General features: G+C 45.4%; 1 protein-coding gene across 1 annotated transcript in view; it reads right to left on the reverse strand.

Moving 5' to 3' along the window:
* Nucleotides 1-19,038, reverse strand: part of LRRC7 (leucine rich repeat containing 7) — a 121,929-nt gene that overhangs the window by 93,266 nt on the left and 9,625 nt on the right. Inside the window, exon 2 of the mRNA XM_044302374.1 lies at nucleotides 6,424-6,626. Within this exon, the coding sequence (XP_044158309.1) occupies nucleotides 6,424-6,612 (189 nt within the window). The 5' untranslated portion in view covers nucleotides 6,613-6,626. The remainder of the gene's footprint in view (nucleotides 1-6,423; nucleotides 6,627-19,038) is intronic.

Consider the following 19,038-nt stretch of genomic DNA (forward strand, 5'->3'; position numbering starts at 1 on the left):
TTTTATAACAATAACAGTCACATAACAAAAAAACAGCAAAAACAAAAATAATATTATAAAAATCTGACTTTAATAAAACCTGATTTTCTGATGATACTTTCTCTTTAATAAAGTCCCAGCTTTGTCCGACTATTGGAGATGATTCGTGTTACGGGTTTTGTAGCTTTTTAAACCAGTGATGAATCACTGCGGATTGAGAATCATCACAATTACCGGCAAATTCTTCACTAAATTATTTTTTCAGGTGCCGTGAAAGTCTTATTTTAAGTAATCAGGGCAGTTTATTAGGCAATAAACCGGATCAATATTTATTGGATAGGAGGGAGCAGGCGTGAAATCCCTGTGATTGTGTCAGACCAAAGACACGCACGAGTGACCGTCTGCAGGAAACGTGTCAGGCATCACCGATTCCTACATGTCCTGCATGTCAACAGGGGAGGCTCTGACACTTAAAGGGTTAATGTAAATTTAATTTGATTGTAGTAAAAAATGAAAAGTTCTATATTAATGATGAGCAAATCGATTCATACCAATCCAATTTGATTGGTAGAAACTCTCTCTTTCCCCTTGATGGACATGGCCAGATATCTTGGCTTCCTCGCAGCTTACCAAGCACAGCGCCGTCCATTGTATAGTGGCCGTGTTTGGTGTTGCAGCTCAGCCCCATTCACTTCAATGGGACTGAGTGGACCCTAGGCCATGTGACCCATGTACAGGGGTGCACCAAACTACCCCCACCTTCCCCAAAGCCAATTTTCCCCAATGCCAATTTTCCTCTCTTGATGCTGAAGGACCTGCGAATAGATGCTGGGTGCACATGGTGACGTCATCATGCTGGGAGTGCAGGTCCTTCTGCATCATGTTAAGAATGACTGTCCCTGTGAATGCAGTTGGATGAGGTAATTTTTTTTCGGCTTAAAAAAAAATTCTGCAAATTATTAATGCTGGGAGCCACTATAGGGGACAGTATTACTGCTGAGGGCCACTATTACAGCTGAGGGCCACTATGTGGGACATTATTACAGCTGAGGGCCACTATGGGGGATATTATTACTGCTGAGGGCCACTATGGGGGACAGTATTAATAGTGATGGACGAACATCGACCGGGATGTTTCGCAAAACGCGCGTTTGTGATCAAATGTTCGCTGCGGTCCCCGATTTACTTTAATAGCAGCCACCAAATACTTACTAGAAGTGCACAAATAGTCCCACAACATGGTCAGTGACATACCAGAGGGGGATCATTGGCAAAAATTCCCACCCAAAAATATGTATTTTAATGAGGGGCCATTTTTATGCGTCATAAAGGGAAATTCTCAAAAATGTGCCCTGCTGGAGCCTAGAAATTTTTTTTTTAGGCCCAAAAAAATAATAATTAGGTATCCACCTGACAGAAAAGAACAAGTGATTATGTGGCCAGAGGTATATTAGACGGTCAGTGGATAACAATTTTACTGTAGGCCAGTACAGGCCCCAAAAAGACAGAAGAGAACTTGTGATGATGTGGCTGGAGGTACATTAGGCGGTCACAGGATATTATATATACTGCAGGGCTTGGGATTGAAAAAATAAAAATAAAAAATTTAAATCATGAATTTTCAATATCCACAAAAACCGGATGCAAAATGCCGTGGGAATGTAGCCTGAGAAATAAAAATCCTGGCCATCTGTATCACAGAGGTCTCTAGAAGCAATGCATCTTGGGAAGATTATGATGGCTCACAGAGTCACCATACTACGGCTCAGAGAACGTGTATAGGTACCTGATAAGGACACTTGGAGACGGTGTGTGTCGCAGTACACGGCTCGTGCGCATTTCCTTCATTACATGCTACTGGTAACCTTTTAATGGAATTCAGCATCTACTAACTTCCGGTTCGCTTGGGGTGAGCTTCTGCATATTCCCAGCAGCCGATCAGAAGAGCTAGAGCTGCAGTAATACTATGCTCACAAGGGGCTGATACGCTGCAGATTTTGCTGTTGGAAAATCTACAGCGTATTACAGTAGAAGCAAAGTGGAAGAGATTTTACCAAACCCAGCGGACCTTTGCAAAAAAACAAACAAAAACGAAACAAAAAAAATGAGAATTGTTGGTTCAGGTCCCAAATATACATTTCCAAAAACTGCATCAAAATCAGCATTATAAACTGCTTTAAAAGGGAAAACTGCATCAAAACCAGCGTCACAGCAAAGATGCATGGAATTCTTATGCAGATTCCTAGCCTGAGCCTCTGACAAAACAAGAGAATAAAGGAGTTTTTCGAGATTTTTATACTGATGACCTATACTCAGGATAGGTCATCAGTAGTGTTGAGCGAATCGAAGTACACCAAGTGGTCTTCGATCCGAATTTCAGGGAAAATTCGATCCGTCGAAATCCCTTGTGCTTTGTGTTCAAGAATCAATTGAAATGGTGTAAAAAACAAAAAAATCATACTTACCTTGTCCACAGTGAAGATTTTAAGATCTCGCACGAAATCCCATCATCACCGTGGGAGATTTTGTGCCAGATCTTCAATCATTGTTCACGTGGCTGAATCTTAAACTGAAGCACGTTAAACTGAGCATAAAAAAAAAAAAATGGGCCCATTAAAAGCTAAATAAATAAAAATTTGATTGTTAGCTTTGTCTTGATGACTACCTTAGAAATCCTACGGATATCACTCAATATTGTCACAAAATCTTGTTTTTTATAATATGATCAAATTTGGGAAAATGACATTTTTGCTACATCCTTGTTAAGGCCAGACAGAAAAAAAATAAAAATGAAATCTTCAAAGCTTAAAACTCAACTCGGAAGAAGAGGAACCTTCATAAAAATTCATAAAACATCAAGAAGCAAAACAATCAGGATGAAAGATAAGCATCACCAGTTGTGGCGGAAACGCTGATTTGTATGCGGTGTCATGAAATGTTTGTATTAAAAAAATTACAAAATCTTGCCACGGTCTTGTATTTATTGGTGTTCAGATATTAGAAGATTTCTTCATCTTTATAAGCCGGCTTTAGCCTTGATGACTGGTGGAGACGAAGAAGACCTGTTGGCGAGCCCGTTATTTCGATGGGGTACGGCTTTCTTCCCGGCCAGGGGATGACTGTGCAGTGTGTGGGATGTATTTTACTAAGCAGAGATAAAGTCACCTTGGTAGTTGGTGTCGCGTCTTGTAGTGATTTTATTTTATCCTTTGAGCTGTGACTTGAATTCAGAACAGTCTGCGGCTTACAGGTTTAATGGCCCGAAGGTAACAAGGAAGCCAACACTTTTCATTTCATGGGGGATGGGGGGGGGGATTAACTGGTCATTGGGGAGGATTCAGGAGGTCTCTAGAGTGGCCAAAGTTGCTGACAACTCTGTTGATTATTGAGTCAAGTCAGGAGAATGAAGAGGTCGTGCAGGAGGTTGTAGATGATGTGTCTCTGGAACAGATGGTTCCTTGAAGACTTTTTAAAAGTAGGTTTACCATAAGGATCTAGACTAGGCTTTTGTGAACCCTGTATTTAAATACCCTGGCCAATGAAAAATGGCTTGTTGACGCCCATGTGGAACCTGCCACCTAGGGCAAATGCCTCACCTGTCTTCTCCTGGCTGCCATTCAGTAGTCTCAATAACAAAAGCTTATAGCCAAGACCTAGTGATGCCAATGACACCTTTAAATTAATCCAAACTGTAGTGGCCAAAATAGACTATGGTATGTACAGAAGATGCCACCACATAAAAGTGGAATAGTGCAATAGTGGTCACAGAATAACATCCTCTCATAATTTTCTACATCATTGTGCCCACCGTACAGTATCACCCATGTAGTTCTACCTTTCACCATGCAATAATGACAGCACAGTGCCCCCAATGCCGTTTCTTGGCAATCCAAAAAGTACCACACGCTTCATAGACCTGCACTGCTCTCTGCTTCACTAACGGGAAGCCTCCCCAATGTATCCGCCTCTTCCTGTGCCAATATGTACTATTAGATATTAACATGGGAGAATTTGGCTAGAGGCGAGGTCACATACGTTTCTAGAATTTGGGGTTGATTAGCTGAACCCTGTACTCTCTGTTCTCAAGTCTGTGTGGCCACCTGTGGTGGCGGATTTTTGATGAGGAGTTCAGCTCATTTTCCACAACGAAATCTATGTCAAAAACTACAGGGAGTGCAGAATTATTAGGCAAATGAGTATTTTGACCACATCATCCTCTTTATGCATGTTGTCTTACTCCAAGCTGTATAGGCTCGAAAGCCTACTACCAATTAAGCATATTAGGTGATGTGCATCTCTGTAATGAGAAGGGGTGTGGTCTAATGACATCAACACCCTATATCAGGTGTGCATAATTATTAGGCAACTTCCTTTCCTTTGGCAAAATGGGTCAAAAGAAGGACTTGACAGGCTCAGAAAAGTCAAAAATAGTGAGATATCTTGCAGAGGGATGCAGCACTCTTAAAATTGCAAAGCTTCTGAAGCGTGATCATCGAACAATCAAGCGTTTCATTCAAAATAATCAACAGGGTCGCAAGAAGCGTGTGGAAAAACCAAGGAGCAAAATAACTGCCCATGAACTGAGAAAAGTCAAGCGTGCAGCTGCCAAGATGCCACTTGCCACCAGTTTGGCCATATTTCAGAGCTGCAATATCACTGGAGTGCCCAAAAGCACAAGGTGTGCAATACTCAGAGACATGGCCAAGGTAAGAAAGGCTGAAAGACGACCACCACTGAACAAGACACACAAGCTGAAACGTCAAGACTGGGCCAAGAAATATCTCAAGACTGATTTTTCTAAGGTTTTATGGACTGATGAAATGAGAGTGAGTCTTGATGGGCCAGATGGATGGGCCCGTGGCTGGATTGGTAAAGGGCAGAGAGCTCCAGTCCGACTCAGACGCCAGCAAGGTGGAGGTGGAGTACTGGTTTGGGCTGGTATCATCAAAGATGAGCTTGTGGGGCCTTTTTTCGGGTTGAGGATGGAGTCAAGCTCAACTCCCAGTCCTACTGCCAGTTTCTGGAAGACACCTTCTTCAAGCAGTGGTACAGGAAGAAGTCTGCATCCTTCAAGAAAAACATGATTTTCATGCAGGACAATGCTCCATCACACGCGTCCAAGTTCTCCACAACGTGGCTGGCAAGAAAGGGTATAAAAGAAGAAAATCTAATGACATGGCCTCCTTGTTCACCTGATCTGAACCCCATTGAGAACCTGTGGTCCATCATCTAATGTGAGATTTACAAGGAGGGAAAACAGTCCACCTCTCTGAACAGTGTCTGGGAGGCTGTGGTTGCTGCTGCACGCAATGTTGATGGTGAACAGATCAAAACACTGAAAGAATCCATGGATGGCAGGCTTTTGAGTGTCCTTGCAAAGAAAGGTGGCTATATTGGTCACTGATTTGTTTTTGTTTTGTTTTTGAATGTCAGAAATGTATATTTGTGAATGTTGAGATGTTATATTGGTTTCACTGGTAAAAATAAATAATTGAAATGGGTATATATTTGTTTTTTGTTAAGTTGCCTAATAATTATGCACAGTAATAGTCACCTGCACACACAGATATCCCCCTAAAATAGCTAAAACTAAAAACAAACTAAAAACTACTTCCAAAAATATTCAGCTTTGATATTAATGAGTTTTTTGGGTTCATTGAGAACATGGTTGCTGTTCAATAATAAAATTAATCCTCAAAAATACAACTTGCCTAATAATTCTGCACTCCCTGTACTTAACGTAAGCCTGACATTGTTTCTAATAGTAAACGGATTTGAAATTTGCACCATGTAAAAAAAGAAAGAGCATATCCATTTGTGTGGGTTTTAATAGGAAACCACATTAAGTGGCCACACATGGATTAGTCCCAATTCGGTGGGATTAAACCACAGGCAGATTCCACAGAAATGCAAATTAGACATTGTGGCAGGGTCAGTCAGCCTTGGATTTCTGCCTATGGTTCCACAGCAAAAATACATCGTTTTTTTCCGAATTCACAGGGCCCCATATGAAAATAAGGAATAGTCCCCCCATGTTGTTGACAGTATGGAAACTTGACCAGAAAGTAAAAGATGGATAGTGATGTTATACAGTATATCATATCTAATGAACAGGAGAGACCATATAGTACAGCTAGAGAGGAAAAAGCCACCAGGGTCCCCCTACCCTAAAGGGAAGTACATTCTTAAAGTTCACTTCAAAATTACTTTTTTTTTTAAAGTTGAACATTTTAACCTGAAGTCTTCTGTTTACAAACCCATTTACTAAAATGTAAGTAAACTATCTCAACCTATATCTGAAACTTTTGTTGACTGAAATCCTCACTTGTCACATTTCAAGTCTACCATTTCTTCAAGCCCATGTTCATCGACGCTCCACTTTGTTGGTCAATCACCTTTCTACAGATCTACAGACATGTCTCACAGCAAGGATGGAATTGTTACCTTGGGCAATTCTTCAATTTGATTGGCATCCAGATAAAGTTCCTCCAATGTTCTTTCCAAGCTGAACACCTCCTTTGGCACCTGCTGTAGGCTGCAGTGGGAATAATCCAGAACCGATATTATCTCTTCTTCTCCTCGAAAACATCTGCACGGGACAAGCCGCCCGATGATCTTCCTCTTGGTCGTCATCTCCAGGCACTGCACTGGGAAATTAAAAAAGACAACAGTTTTTACCATGCGGATGACATTTTGCTTTTTCTGCGTTCATGGTTCATATTGGTCATTAAGGTTACTTTCACACTTGTGTTTTTGCCTGATCCGGTGTAACGTTAGATTTCCCTACCCTCGCCACTTCCAGTTGCACCGGACATGACGTGAGGAGGTGTGCTGGAGGCGTGCCGCGCAGGCGCACAACAACGGGGTAGGGAAATTTCACAGCAGAGTGTGCATGCGCCGGGAGCCTCACCAGCGGTTAGGGTAGGGAAAAAGCACTGGCCCCTAACCGCTGGCGAGGCTCCCGGCGCATGCGCACTCTGCTGTGAAATTTCCCTACTCCGTCGTTGTGCGTCTGCGCGGCGCCACACACCTCCTCATGTCATGTCCGGTGCGACTGGAAGTGACGAGGGTAGGGAAATCTCACGAGGTAGGGAAATATAACGTTACACCGGCAGGGATCAGCAAAAATGCTTTCTTTACTGATATTACAACAATCTGCATGCATTATGAACGGATCCGGTTGTACTATCTTTAACATAGCCAAGTCAATGGGGGACAGATGCATTTTCTATGGTGTCAGATTGTGTCTGAGAAAACTGATTTTTTTAGTTAACCCTAACCCCGCTGACTTGCATTGTGGGTCATGCCGGATCTGTTTTGCTCTGCATCCCATGACGGAAAGAAAACTGCAGCTTGCTGCGGTTTGCTCTCCAGTATGAGAACGCAACCAAATGGAACGGAATACATTTTGGATAGGAATTAGCAGTCGGCCGGGTTCGGGACCCGAACTCGAACCCCATTGAAGTCAATGGGGACCCGAACTTTGGTGCACTAAAATGGTTGTAAAATAGTCATAGTTTTTTTTCCCTTTATTTTTTTATACATTTGGGAAGAGCCCAAAACATTGGGAAATAGAAAAGAGAATGCAAAGAGAAAGTGCGCCGCAGTATAACAATGGCTGGGTGCGGCCGGTATACTTGTCTATTCTGCACAAGGTACGGACAAGTCCTGAGGGATCCATGCCTGGTTCATTTTAATGAACGTGAGCTTGTCCACATTGGCTGTGGACAGGCGGCTGCGCTTGTCTGTGATGCCGCTCCTGCCGCGCTAAACACACATTCGGACAATACACCTCCGAGGCGTAAAGGGCAGGCTCAGGCCATGTGCCCAATTTGGAGACCCAGAAGTTGAAGGGGGCAGACCCGTCATTCAGTACGTGTAGGCGTGTGCACACATACTGCTCCACCATGTTGGTGAAATGCTGCCTCTTGCTAAGACGCTCCATATCAGCTGGTGGTGCTGGTTGTTGTGGCGGGCTGACAAAGCTTTTCCACATGTCGGCCATGCTAACCCTGCCTTCTGAGGTGCTGGCGGTGCCCCAGCTGCGTTGGCGACCTCTTCCTCCTCCTCTGCCTTCGCCTTGTGCTTCCACTGTGCCCCCGCTGTCATGTGGGAATGCCACCAGCAGCGCGTCTACCAGCGTCCGCTTGTACTCGCGCATCTTCCGATCACGCTCCAGTGACGGAATTAAGGACGGCACGTTGTCCTAGTAGCGGGGATCCAGCAGCGTGGCCACCCAGTAATCAGCACTGGTTAGAATTTGGGCAACTCGGCAGTCATTGCGCAGGCACTGCAGCATGTAGTCACTCATGTGTGCCAGGCTGCCCAGAGGCAATGACAAGCCGTCCTCTGTGGGAGGTGTATCGTCTGTGTCCTCTGTATCCCCCCAGCCACGCACCAGTGATGCCCATGACCTGCTTTGGGTGCCACCCTGTTGTGAACACGGTTCCTCCTCATCATCATCTTCCTCATCCTCCAGAACTGTGCCCTAGCTGGACAGTTGTGTACCTGGCGTTTGTGGGTGCAGGAACAGGCACAGATCGACCACGTCCTCTCCCTGCAACAGAAGCTCCACCAGCAGCACCACGACCAGGGCCACGTCCCTTATTTGATGCTCTCCTCATTCTTTGAGGTCACCCAACAAACTAATAGACAGATTAATTATATTAATTTCCCTGTCACGGATGCAGTGCAGGTGTACCTCACACAAAAAATGGGAATATGTCACCCACCGAACTAACAGACAGATTAAATATTATATTTTTGTGTCAGGGGCACAAAGCTGGTGCATTGCACCCTTAAAAAAATCACTATAGGTCACCCACAGAATAAAAAGCCAGATGAGATTCCTAACACTTTCCCTCGCTTCAGCCGCTTCCTGTCCCTGCACTACTCAGAGCTGATGGGCGGTGCTACACGTGATCCAGCGTTTATAGAGGCTGGGTCACATGATGCACCGGCCAATCACAGCCATGCCATACCCACAGCTTAAAAGCTTGTTGATTGGCTGCCCTGCAGCCTTTCAACAAGCTTTATTAAATGCCCGAACAACAAACTCGAACCCAAACTTTTCCGGCAAAGTTCGGGTCCGGGTACCCGATCTCGCAAAGTTCGGTACAGACCCAAACTTTACAGTTCGGGTTCGCTCAACACTAATTTTGGAGCATTCCGTTCAGTTCCATTTTTTCCCCATAGAAAATGAACGGGGAGAAAACAAAAGCGTTTTTTTCTGGTATTGAGACCCTATGACGAATCTCAATCCCGGAAAAGAGAAACGCTAGTGTGAAAGTAGCCTAAGACATTGTCATTGAATGGGTCTTCTAGTAGGTGACATCTAGAGTATACCGGAGATGCCATATGTGTTGGTAGAGGCTGACTCTCCATTTAGTCTCAGTCTGAATGCCTTGATTGGTGGAGGTAACACTGGGGACAATCATTCTCCAATTGATGGAGGTCCCATACATGAGAAGCCCACCTACCTACATTTATGGCAGATTTGAAACTCCATGTTGTGGTTCTGCCAAGTTTTCTGTTACTGAATAGAGCAGACCTTGCTAGAACCTACATGGATGGCATATATGTCGATCGGGAAGCATCCACCAGATGATGGATCTGGCACATACACGTAGATATGACTTCCATAACACAGACGTGACTAGAGCCCTGCAGAGAAGGAAAATAACTACATGCCATTCAGGGTCCCTATACAGGTGAAACTCGAAAAAAAAAATAATATCGTGCAAAAGTCCATTTATTCCAGTAATGCAAATTAAAAGGAATTGCATTAATGCAGCTTAAAATTTGAATTTTGTGAAAAGTTTCAATATTCTAGGCTCAAAGTGTCGCCCTCTAGTCAGCTAATTAATCCATACCCCCTGAGCAAAGGGGACCTCAAAATCGTGACTTCGGGGTTTCATAAGCTGTAAGCCATAATCATCCAAATTATAACAGATGAAGTCTTGAAATATCTCGCTTTGCCTGTAACGAGTCTCATGTGTTAGTTTCACCTTTTAAGTTGCATTACTGAAATAAATGAACTTTGCGCGATATTCTAATTTTTCAAGTTTCACCTGTATACTCCCAAGTATTTGGATTTATGGGGGGGGGGGGGGAGGATGCTCTTTAATTGCTCAGACTTCATTAGCAATCACTTTTCTTGCAGAAAATCTCTAGAAACCTGAGTTGGATACCTCGCAACCCTCACCTGGCCTTCTAGACGATGACTAATTACAACGCATCATCTCTAAAGAGGTCGGAGAGCTGTTATTAGTCCCAAATTATGCTGCATCTAATGAAACCAACAAAACAGGATTGAGGTCAGGCGGGGACATCACTCTACGTACTTCATCAGACTCAACTTTTCTTCCAGAGGTTCAAAATGGCTGCCGCAGATCCAATCAGGGTTGTCCAATCTTCCTACCCATATAGAACAAAAAGATGCAAGAGCTCTATAGACACGTTTAGCTTCTCCACCCATATGCTGTCCCACTACATGCCAATAACTCAAATGTGTAAGCTTGCTTTGCAGTGCATTAACCACAAAGAGAAAGGCACAAAACATCTGTCTCCTGCCCCAGAACCTACAATGGCATAAAAGGCTCATCCAGCTGCACAGGTCCACCCCTGAGGGGAAGAGGGGAGGGGACTCAGAAGCAGGGGAGGCATGTGATTGGCTCAGAGTAAAACCTATGCAGTGGCACAGGTCCACCCCTGAGGGGAAGAGGGGAGGCGACTCAGAAGCAGGGGGGGCATGTGATTGGCTCAGAGTAAAACCTATGCAGTGGCACAGGTCCACCCCTGAGGGGAAGAGGGGAGGGGACTCAGAAGCAGGGGAGGCATGTGATTGGCTCAGAGTAAAACCTATCCAGCTGCACAGGTCCACCCCTGAGGGGAAGAGGGGAGGGGACTCAGAAGCAGGGGAGGCATGTGATTGGCTCAGAGTAAAAAAGTACAGTCACACTACGAAGAAGCAATCATGGAGAGAGGGAATGTGCAAAATCCACAAGTTACACATAGCATTTTTTTGCACCACACATGCGCCGATGCAGCGGGAGCGGAACGGGTTAATGGTTGAACAGCCCAGCTTTATTCAGTGCACAATGCTCCCGAGGTAAATATAGATGGTGCACCTGCATCCATTGATATCATCCCAGTGATTTTTAGTCAATTATGCAATTATTCTGTGACATATCGCCAGAGACATAACCGCATGCGACGGTGGTGGGTGCAAGGCTTTCAGAGAAAAGATCCAGGGCCATTTTCATTAGGCAAAGTGTCTATGATTAGCCCCACATCATTTCATAGGGAGCATTTGTAATCCTCTCGTAACCTTGACTACATGCTGGCGACAATGAGCAAAGAGTAGCTCTTAAGATACCGCCATAATGGCTTCAGGTGGGATGAATGCTATAAATTTATAGCGCTGCACATTCAGCATCTGCCTCTGCTGTATAGAAAGCGATGCAGATTTATCCTCCGGGCTGTGAAGCACTGGGTGCAGGTATTCTGGATCTCTCCATTACCGGCGTCAGGCTTTTATATGTGGATGTAGAGATGAGCCAAGAAATTTGATTAGTTACGAATTAATTCATCACGAATCTCTATAAATCACGTGTACTCGGGCCACTCTGCCTTAGGGCACGGCTACACGGAGCGGCCATGCTGCAGTGAAGAACCGCACAGCCAATTAGCCCGCAGCTGCCTTTAATTTAATAATGAAGACCTCACAGCATAGTCCTTCTTCATTGTTAATGGCCACGCGGCACCTTTAATGCACCTTTAACCTGTTCCGGACACATGACTTACCGGTACGGCATGATGTCCCGGTACTTAAGGACACATGATGTACCGGTACGCCATGTGTAGTTCCGATCACCGCCGCCCGGCGGGCGGTGATCGGAACAAGGTGCCTGCTCAAATCATTGAGCAGGCACCCGGGGACAATGCGCGGGGGGATCCTGAGACCCCCCTGTGTCGGCGATCGCCGCAAACCGCAGGTCAATTCAGACTTGCGGTTTGCGGCTTTTACAGGTTGCGGCGGCAGCGGGCGGCGGTGCCATTGGGTCCCCATGCGGCTGTAGGGGGGACCGCAGCACGAGGCCTTCCTTAGGCATCTGCGCTGCCTTCCGGTGACGAGCCTGTGAGATCCAGCCCCCTGGATCTCACAGGAAGGAAGCTGTATGAGTAATACACACAGTATTACTCATACAGCTAATGCATTCCAATACAGAAGTATTTGGAATGCATTGTAAAGAGGATTAGACCCCCAAAAGTTGAAGTCCCAAAGCGGGACAAAAAATAAAGTGAAAAAAAAAAGATTTAAAAAAAAAGTTTTCCTTCCCAAAAATGTATTGTTTCAAGTAAAAATAAACCAAAACGTAATTTTAAGTAAAGTAAAAAGAAAATTGTTATTAGGTATCACGCTGTCCGTATCGACCGGCTCTATAAACATATTACATGACCTAACCCATCAGATGAACACCGTAAAACATAAAAACTGTGCTAAACAAACAATTTTTTTGTCACCTTACATCACAAAAAGTACAACAGCAAGCGATCAAAAAGGCGTATGCCCACCAAAATAGTACCAATCTAACCGTCACCTCCTCTCGCAAAAAATCAGCCCCTACCTAAGACAATCGCCCAAAAATAAAAAAAACTATGGCTCAGAATATGGACACACTAAAACATCATTTTTTTTGTTTTAAAAAAGATGCTATTGTGTAAAACTTAAGTAAATTTAAAAAGTATACATATTAGGTATCGCCGCGTCCGTAATAACTTGCTCTATAAAAATATCACATGACCTAACCCCTCAGGTGAATACCGTAAAAAAAAAAAAAAAAACTCTGTCCCTACCGCATGAGCTCTTCCCTCATCTCTCCCTATGCTCAGCTCACAGGACAATGGCCGATACCGTGCGGGATGAGGGTTTTGTTGAGCTGTGACACAGGGGATGGCTATCTACGGATTGGCTGGCTGCACGGCATTATGGGTGATCTTGTGCTCTCAGGCTGTCTCCTCTGAGGAAGCTGACGCGAAACACGTGTTGGATTGTCCTGTGGAGGTGCTATTTTTGGTCTGTATATTTTTTTACGTACTGCATATTATTTTGTCTTGTGTTTTAGTTTGAACACTTTAATATTGTATGCACCTTCTAGTGGTTTTGGATCATAATACTATGTATATGTGTTTTAATTAATTGATTGTTCAATAAAATATTATATACATTTTTTATGGATTGGCTGGAGCAGAGTGATTTTTTTGTTGCTTTATTGGAGTTTACAACTCCCAGCATGTCTGAAGAATGAAGATGCTGGAGCATTCTGGCTCTGGAGTCTTCTCCCCAGGTCCGAAGAGGCAGCAGTTGCAGTGTTGGGAGAGGGTAGACACTACCTATTACTACATAGGAGCAGTGTGCCCAGAGGGGACACCCCTGGCAGTGCCCAGAACTGCCATCTACTGCAATAAGAGGGGGAAGGGGCTGTGTGCCTGTACTGTAGGATATGTTACAGCCTCACATCAGAGGTTTACGTCAGGAGTCCACACGACATATACCACCAAAGCACATGTGTCCAGCATCTGAATGGGGCATGTGTCCAGTATGTGAATGGGGCATGTGTCCAGTATGTGAATGGGGCATGTGTGGCATGTGTCCAGTATGTGAATGGGGCACGTGTGGCATGTGTCCAGTATGTGAATGGGGCATGTGCGGCATGTGTCCAGTATGTGATTGGGGCATGAGTGGCATGTGTCCAGTATGTGAATGGGGCATGTGTGGCATGTGTCCAGTATGTGAATGGGGCATGTGTGACATGTGTCCAGTATGTGAATGGGGCATGTGTGACATGTGTCCAGTATGTGAATGGGGCATGTGTGGCATGTGTCCAGTATGTGATTGGGGCATGAGTGGCATGTGTCCAGTATGTGAATGGGGCATGTGTGGCATGTGTCTAGTATGTGAATAGGGCATGTGTGGCATGTGTCCAGTATGTGATTGGGGCATGAGTGGCATGTGTCCAGTATGTGAATGGGGCATGTGTGGCATGTGTCCAGTATGTGAATGGAGCATGTGTAACATGTGTCCAGTATGTGAATGGGGCATGTGTGACATGTGTCCAGTATGTTAATGGGCATGTGTGGCATGTGTCCAGTATGTGATTGGGGCATGTGCGGCATGTGTCTAGTATGTGAATGGAGCATGTGCGGCATGTGTCCAGTATGTGAATGGGGCATGTGTGGCATGTGTCCAGTATGTGAATGGGGCATGTGTGGCATGTGTCCAGTATGTGATTGGGGCATGTGTGGCATGTGTCCAGTATGTGATTGGGGCATGTGTGGCATGTGTCCAGTATATGATTGGGGCATGTGTGGCATGTGTCCAGTATATGATTGGGGCATGTGTGGCATGTGTCCAGTATGTGAATGGGGCATGTGTGGCATGTGTCCAGTATGTGATTGGGGCATGTGTCCAGTATGTGAATGGGGCATGTGTGGCATGTGCCCAGTATGTAATTGGGGCATGTGTGGCATGTGTCCAGTATGTGAATGGAGCATGTGTCCAGTATGTGAATGGGGCATGTGTGGCATGTGTCCAGTATGTGATTGGGGCATGTGCAGCATGTGTCCAGTATGTGAATGGGGCATGTGTCCAGTATGTGAATGCCTGAATGGGGCATGTGTGGCATGTGTCCAGTATTGAATGGGGCATGTGTGACATGTTTCCAGTATGTGAATGGGGCATGTGTCCAGTATGTGAATGGGGCATGTGTGGCATGTGTCCAGTATGTGATTGGGGCATGTGTCCAGTATGTGAATGGGGCATGTGTGGCATGTGTCCAGTATGTGATTGGGGCATGTGCGGCATGTGTCCAGTATGTGAATGGGGCATGTGTCCAGTATGTGAATGCCTGAATGGGGCATGTGTGGCATGTGTCCAGTATTGAATGGGGCATGTGTGACATGTTTCCAGTATGTGAATGGGGCATGTGTGGCATGTGTCCAGTATGTGAATGGGGCATGTGCCCAGTATGTGATTGGGGCATGTGTGACATGTGTCCCATAATTGATTGAAGTGTAATGGAGGTCCATTCAGACTTCTTGTACAAGGACCCTCTACCATGAATGTCCTTCCCTGCTCCCCTTCCTGCACCCCCCTTCTCTCCCCTCCTTCCTGTCCAGTATTTCCAAGTATATTGCACTAGATGCAGCCTTATGTAGGAACGTCTGACAATCAATGGCTGTCCTGCAATCAGTACTGTGACAAGGAAGAATCTCATCTGCCTGATAAAGAATCCCTTCAGCTTTGAAACCACAGGAAGAAAATCTGTCCTATGCATCTCCATGGTAACAGACTACAAACCAACCGTACGTAGTCTGATCCTGCAGTCATACTCCATCTGCCCTTTACTTTCTTTTACATACATTTGATAACTGAGCTAGAAGTAGGGGAACAGATAAAGCAGGGGGTGACTACGCGGTGCTTATCGTCCACTACCAGGGGGACACATAGGGGGGGGGGGGGGGTCATTTATCAAACAGGTGTAAAGTAGGACTGGCCTAGTTGCCCATAGCAACCAATCAGATTCCACCAAAGGAGATGTCAAAAATGAAAGGTGGAATCTGATTGGTTGCTATGGGCGACTAAGCCAGTCCTACTTTAAGCCAGTTTGATAAATAAAATTAAGAAAATGATCATAGGGTGTCCCACTGCGAAGACCCTCAGCAATCAGGCGTAATCTGCAACACAATCTGGCTCAAGTTTCCTGCAGCGCCACCGCAGGACAAGCAAAGTATTACATGGTGACCAATAAAATGAATGGGCTGTAGGTGTAAAGCATGGACGTGTCGGGTCCTCCGGGGAGAGGGGTGCACTTTGTTTTTCGCCACCGGTTTGATCTATTGTCCTGGAGTTATACGTAGGACTTTTCTCCCGCCACCACCGCCTCCGCTGCTGTCATCATTTAGCGGGTGTAAATCCCACTCCCGCATTATTTGGGCATCACTCAGCCGCAGATAATGTATAGCTTTATGCGGATTATTGCCGTCTGTGTTTGCATCGCGGCTTCCACAAATAATAACAATCTACGTAAAGGCTTTTTAAATTACTGCCCACTGACATGTTTACTGCCCCGGAGATGCCGCTATTTAATGTGCGGAGAGGAGAGGATCTTGTTACAGCAAAGTTTTACCGCGCCTCCATACATCAACTTTACAGCTCCGACATGGCGAGGATTCTGCCGCCACGGAAATGAAACAAAGCCGGGCAAAATAAATCCATGTTAAACACGAGGCCATCCTTTTATTGTGTTACATTGTATATAGCGGCGGCGGCGGCGGGCGCGGCAGATGTAGCGGTGCTGAGATTGTCATTTAGTTTATGGCGATAAGCTGATTCTGCTTTTACATAGGACTGCAAATCTGAGTCAGTCTGGCTACAAGGACCTGACAAGTCTGGGCATTATATGGACTCCCCATTGATTTCAATGAGAACTGTGCAATGCTTAGTTTTGCCTGCGGTGGCGCTGCAAGGAAATTGCTGCCAGGTCCCTCCACAGGTGACATCAACTTCTAGAGAAAAGCTGACAACCCATTTCATGTCAGATTGATCCCCTCACCAGACTGAGTAGTCAGTCTTCAGTTTTCATTGAATGCTGGGACTTGTAGTCCCACAACAGCCGTAGAGCCGCATGCTGTGCAGCAGCCATCAATATTTGTCATGCTGCAGTTTATATTTGCACAACTTTACACTTATCCTAACAAGATATCTAGAAGTACCTTCATGTAACTGCCAGCTGAGCTCCAATAACGGACTACACCCTTAAAGTGCATCTGTCAGCAGTTTTGTACCTATGACACTGGCTGACCTGTTACATGTGCACTTGGCAGCTGAAGGCATCTGTGTTGGTCCCATGTTCATATGTGCCCACATTGCTGAGAAAAAAAGATGTTTTAATATATGCAAATGAGCCTCTAAGAGCAATGGGGGCGTTGCCGTTACACCGAGAGGCTCTGCTCTCTCTGCAAATGCCGCACCCTCTGCACTCTGATTGACAGGACCAGGCAGTGAAAAATGTCATCACACCTGGTCGTGTCAATCAAAGTGCAGAGGGTGCGGCAGTTGCAGAGAGAGCTGAGCCTCGAAGTGTAATGGCAACGCCCCCGTTGCTCCTAGAAGCTCATTTGCATATATTGAAACATCATTTTTCTCAGCCATTCGGGCACATATGAACAGGGGACCAACACAGATGCCTTCAGCTGCCAAGCGCACATGTAACAGGTCAGCCAGTGTCATAGCTACAAAACTGCTGACAGATGCCCTTTAAAGTAAAAGGAAACCTGAATTCTGAGTGCAGCTCTGGGTGTGACTGGAGTGTAAGACAAGAACCCAAGAAGGCTAGAAAGATCAGTAGATAAACTGTAGAAATCTGAGGAATTTTGCCAAGATATGAACTGCTGATGTCCCCGCCTGAACAGAGACCATGTAAGGCTAGGGCTACACGACGACAATAAGTCACGCGACACATAAGGCACAACTACACTGCAACATGTGTCGCATGACAATTTTGATAATGATAGTCCATGGTGTCGCACTGCCACATGCTGCGACTGCGACGCGACAGTCACAGAAAAATCAGTCTTGGATGGATTTTTGCTACTGTGGTGTCGCAGTTGCAGCATGTCACATGCAGTGCGTCACCAGGGACTATCATTATAAAATTTGTCACGCGACATTGGTGCAACAAAATGTCGCGCGACACATGTCGTCGTGTAGCCCTAGCCTAACAATGACCCAACATTCTTGGATGGATTTTTTGCTGCTGTCGTGTCGCAGTCGCAGCATGTCCCAGTGCGACACCATAGACTATCATTATTAAAATTGTCGCGCGACACATGTCGTGGTGTAGCCCTGGACAAGCCTAATAGCTACGCAGTCCAGATGCATGATGGGATATCTGGTTTGCGCCTCTCTCTTATTCCTGATAGCTTCTCTATTAGGACGATATGTAATTTCAAATGTTAGATTGACAAGGGCCATGATTAGGGTCTCCTTTAGAGATCTGCTTGATGTGTGACTAGAGAAGAATGGTGGTTTTAGATGGCTGCAGCCGGCGCTGCATTCATGAAGAATTGCTGCATTGATTCATTGTTGTGGAACTGACAGATTAGAGGTGCAACCCATCCCAGCAGCGGCGGAGATCATACTGTGATAGGCCTCTCTCCATTTAAAGCAGACCTATCATCAGGCGACGCTCTTCAATATGACAGCGCCATTACAGTGATCGATATGCCCTATTATTAGTTTCCCTCTGTGCTATGCTCATTTTAGATAACGCTCCTTTATATTCTCTACCTGAGCTCTGACTAGGAGCAGGGTCTCCTGCCATCCACCATTTAAAGGGGTATTGGACCCGATGGTGCCAATAATGATCTTAAAGGGTCATATATTTCATTTTTGTTGCATTTCATTAGATTTCAGGCTGCAGAAGAGAATTAACATGTTCTTTCCCTTTTTTTTTTTTTACATGTCGCAGATACGTATTCATTTCTCTGAGGGCAGCCACATTGGAGGCACACACTTGTTTATTGTATTTTCTGTATGGATACATTCAATCAGTGCTCCCGGTGTGCAGCCCCCCCCCCCCCCCCCCCAACTGGTAACACCCGGCCGGACCTTCATGGCAGACTGCTGGCAATTCATTTGTAACTTCTGATAGAAATAATAATGGAAGGCACAACATAGAGGATCGGTGGTGTGGCCCAGGACGATGGAGGATCTATGACCCAGGGCTGCATGTCTTACCGGTAAATGTGGGGGTGGTCAGGGCCGGTGCAAGGATTTTTGCCAACACAAGCGAAGCTACATTTTGGCGCCCCCCCCCCCCCCTTAGAGGAGGATAATAAGAAAAAAATATTTTCCATTACACCTCAGGTCAGACCAGCAATCAGACCCCCAATGTTAATCAGACCTCAGATCAGAACCCCATGTCAGACATCATCCCCCAGCCATCAGCCCCGAATGTCAGCCATCAGACCCCCATGTCACATTTCTCCCCCTCC

The sequence above is a fragment of the Bufo gargarizans genome, chromosome 7 (assembly GCF_014858855.1).
Source record: "Bufo gargarizans isolate SCDJY-AF-19 chromosome 7, ASM1485885v1, whole genome shotgun sequence".
NCBI classification, from domain to species: domain Eukaryota; kingdom Metazoa; phylum Chordata; class Amphibia; order Anura; family Bufonidae; genus Bufo; species Bufo gargarizans.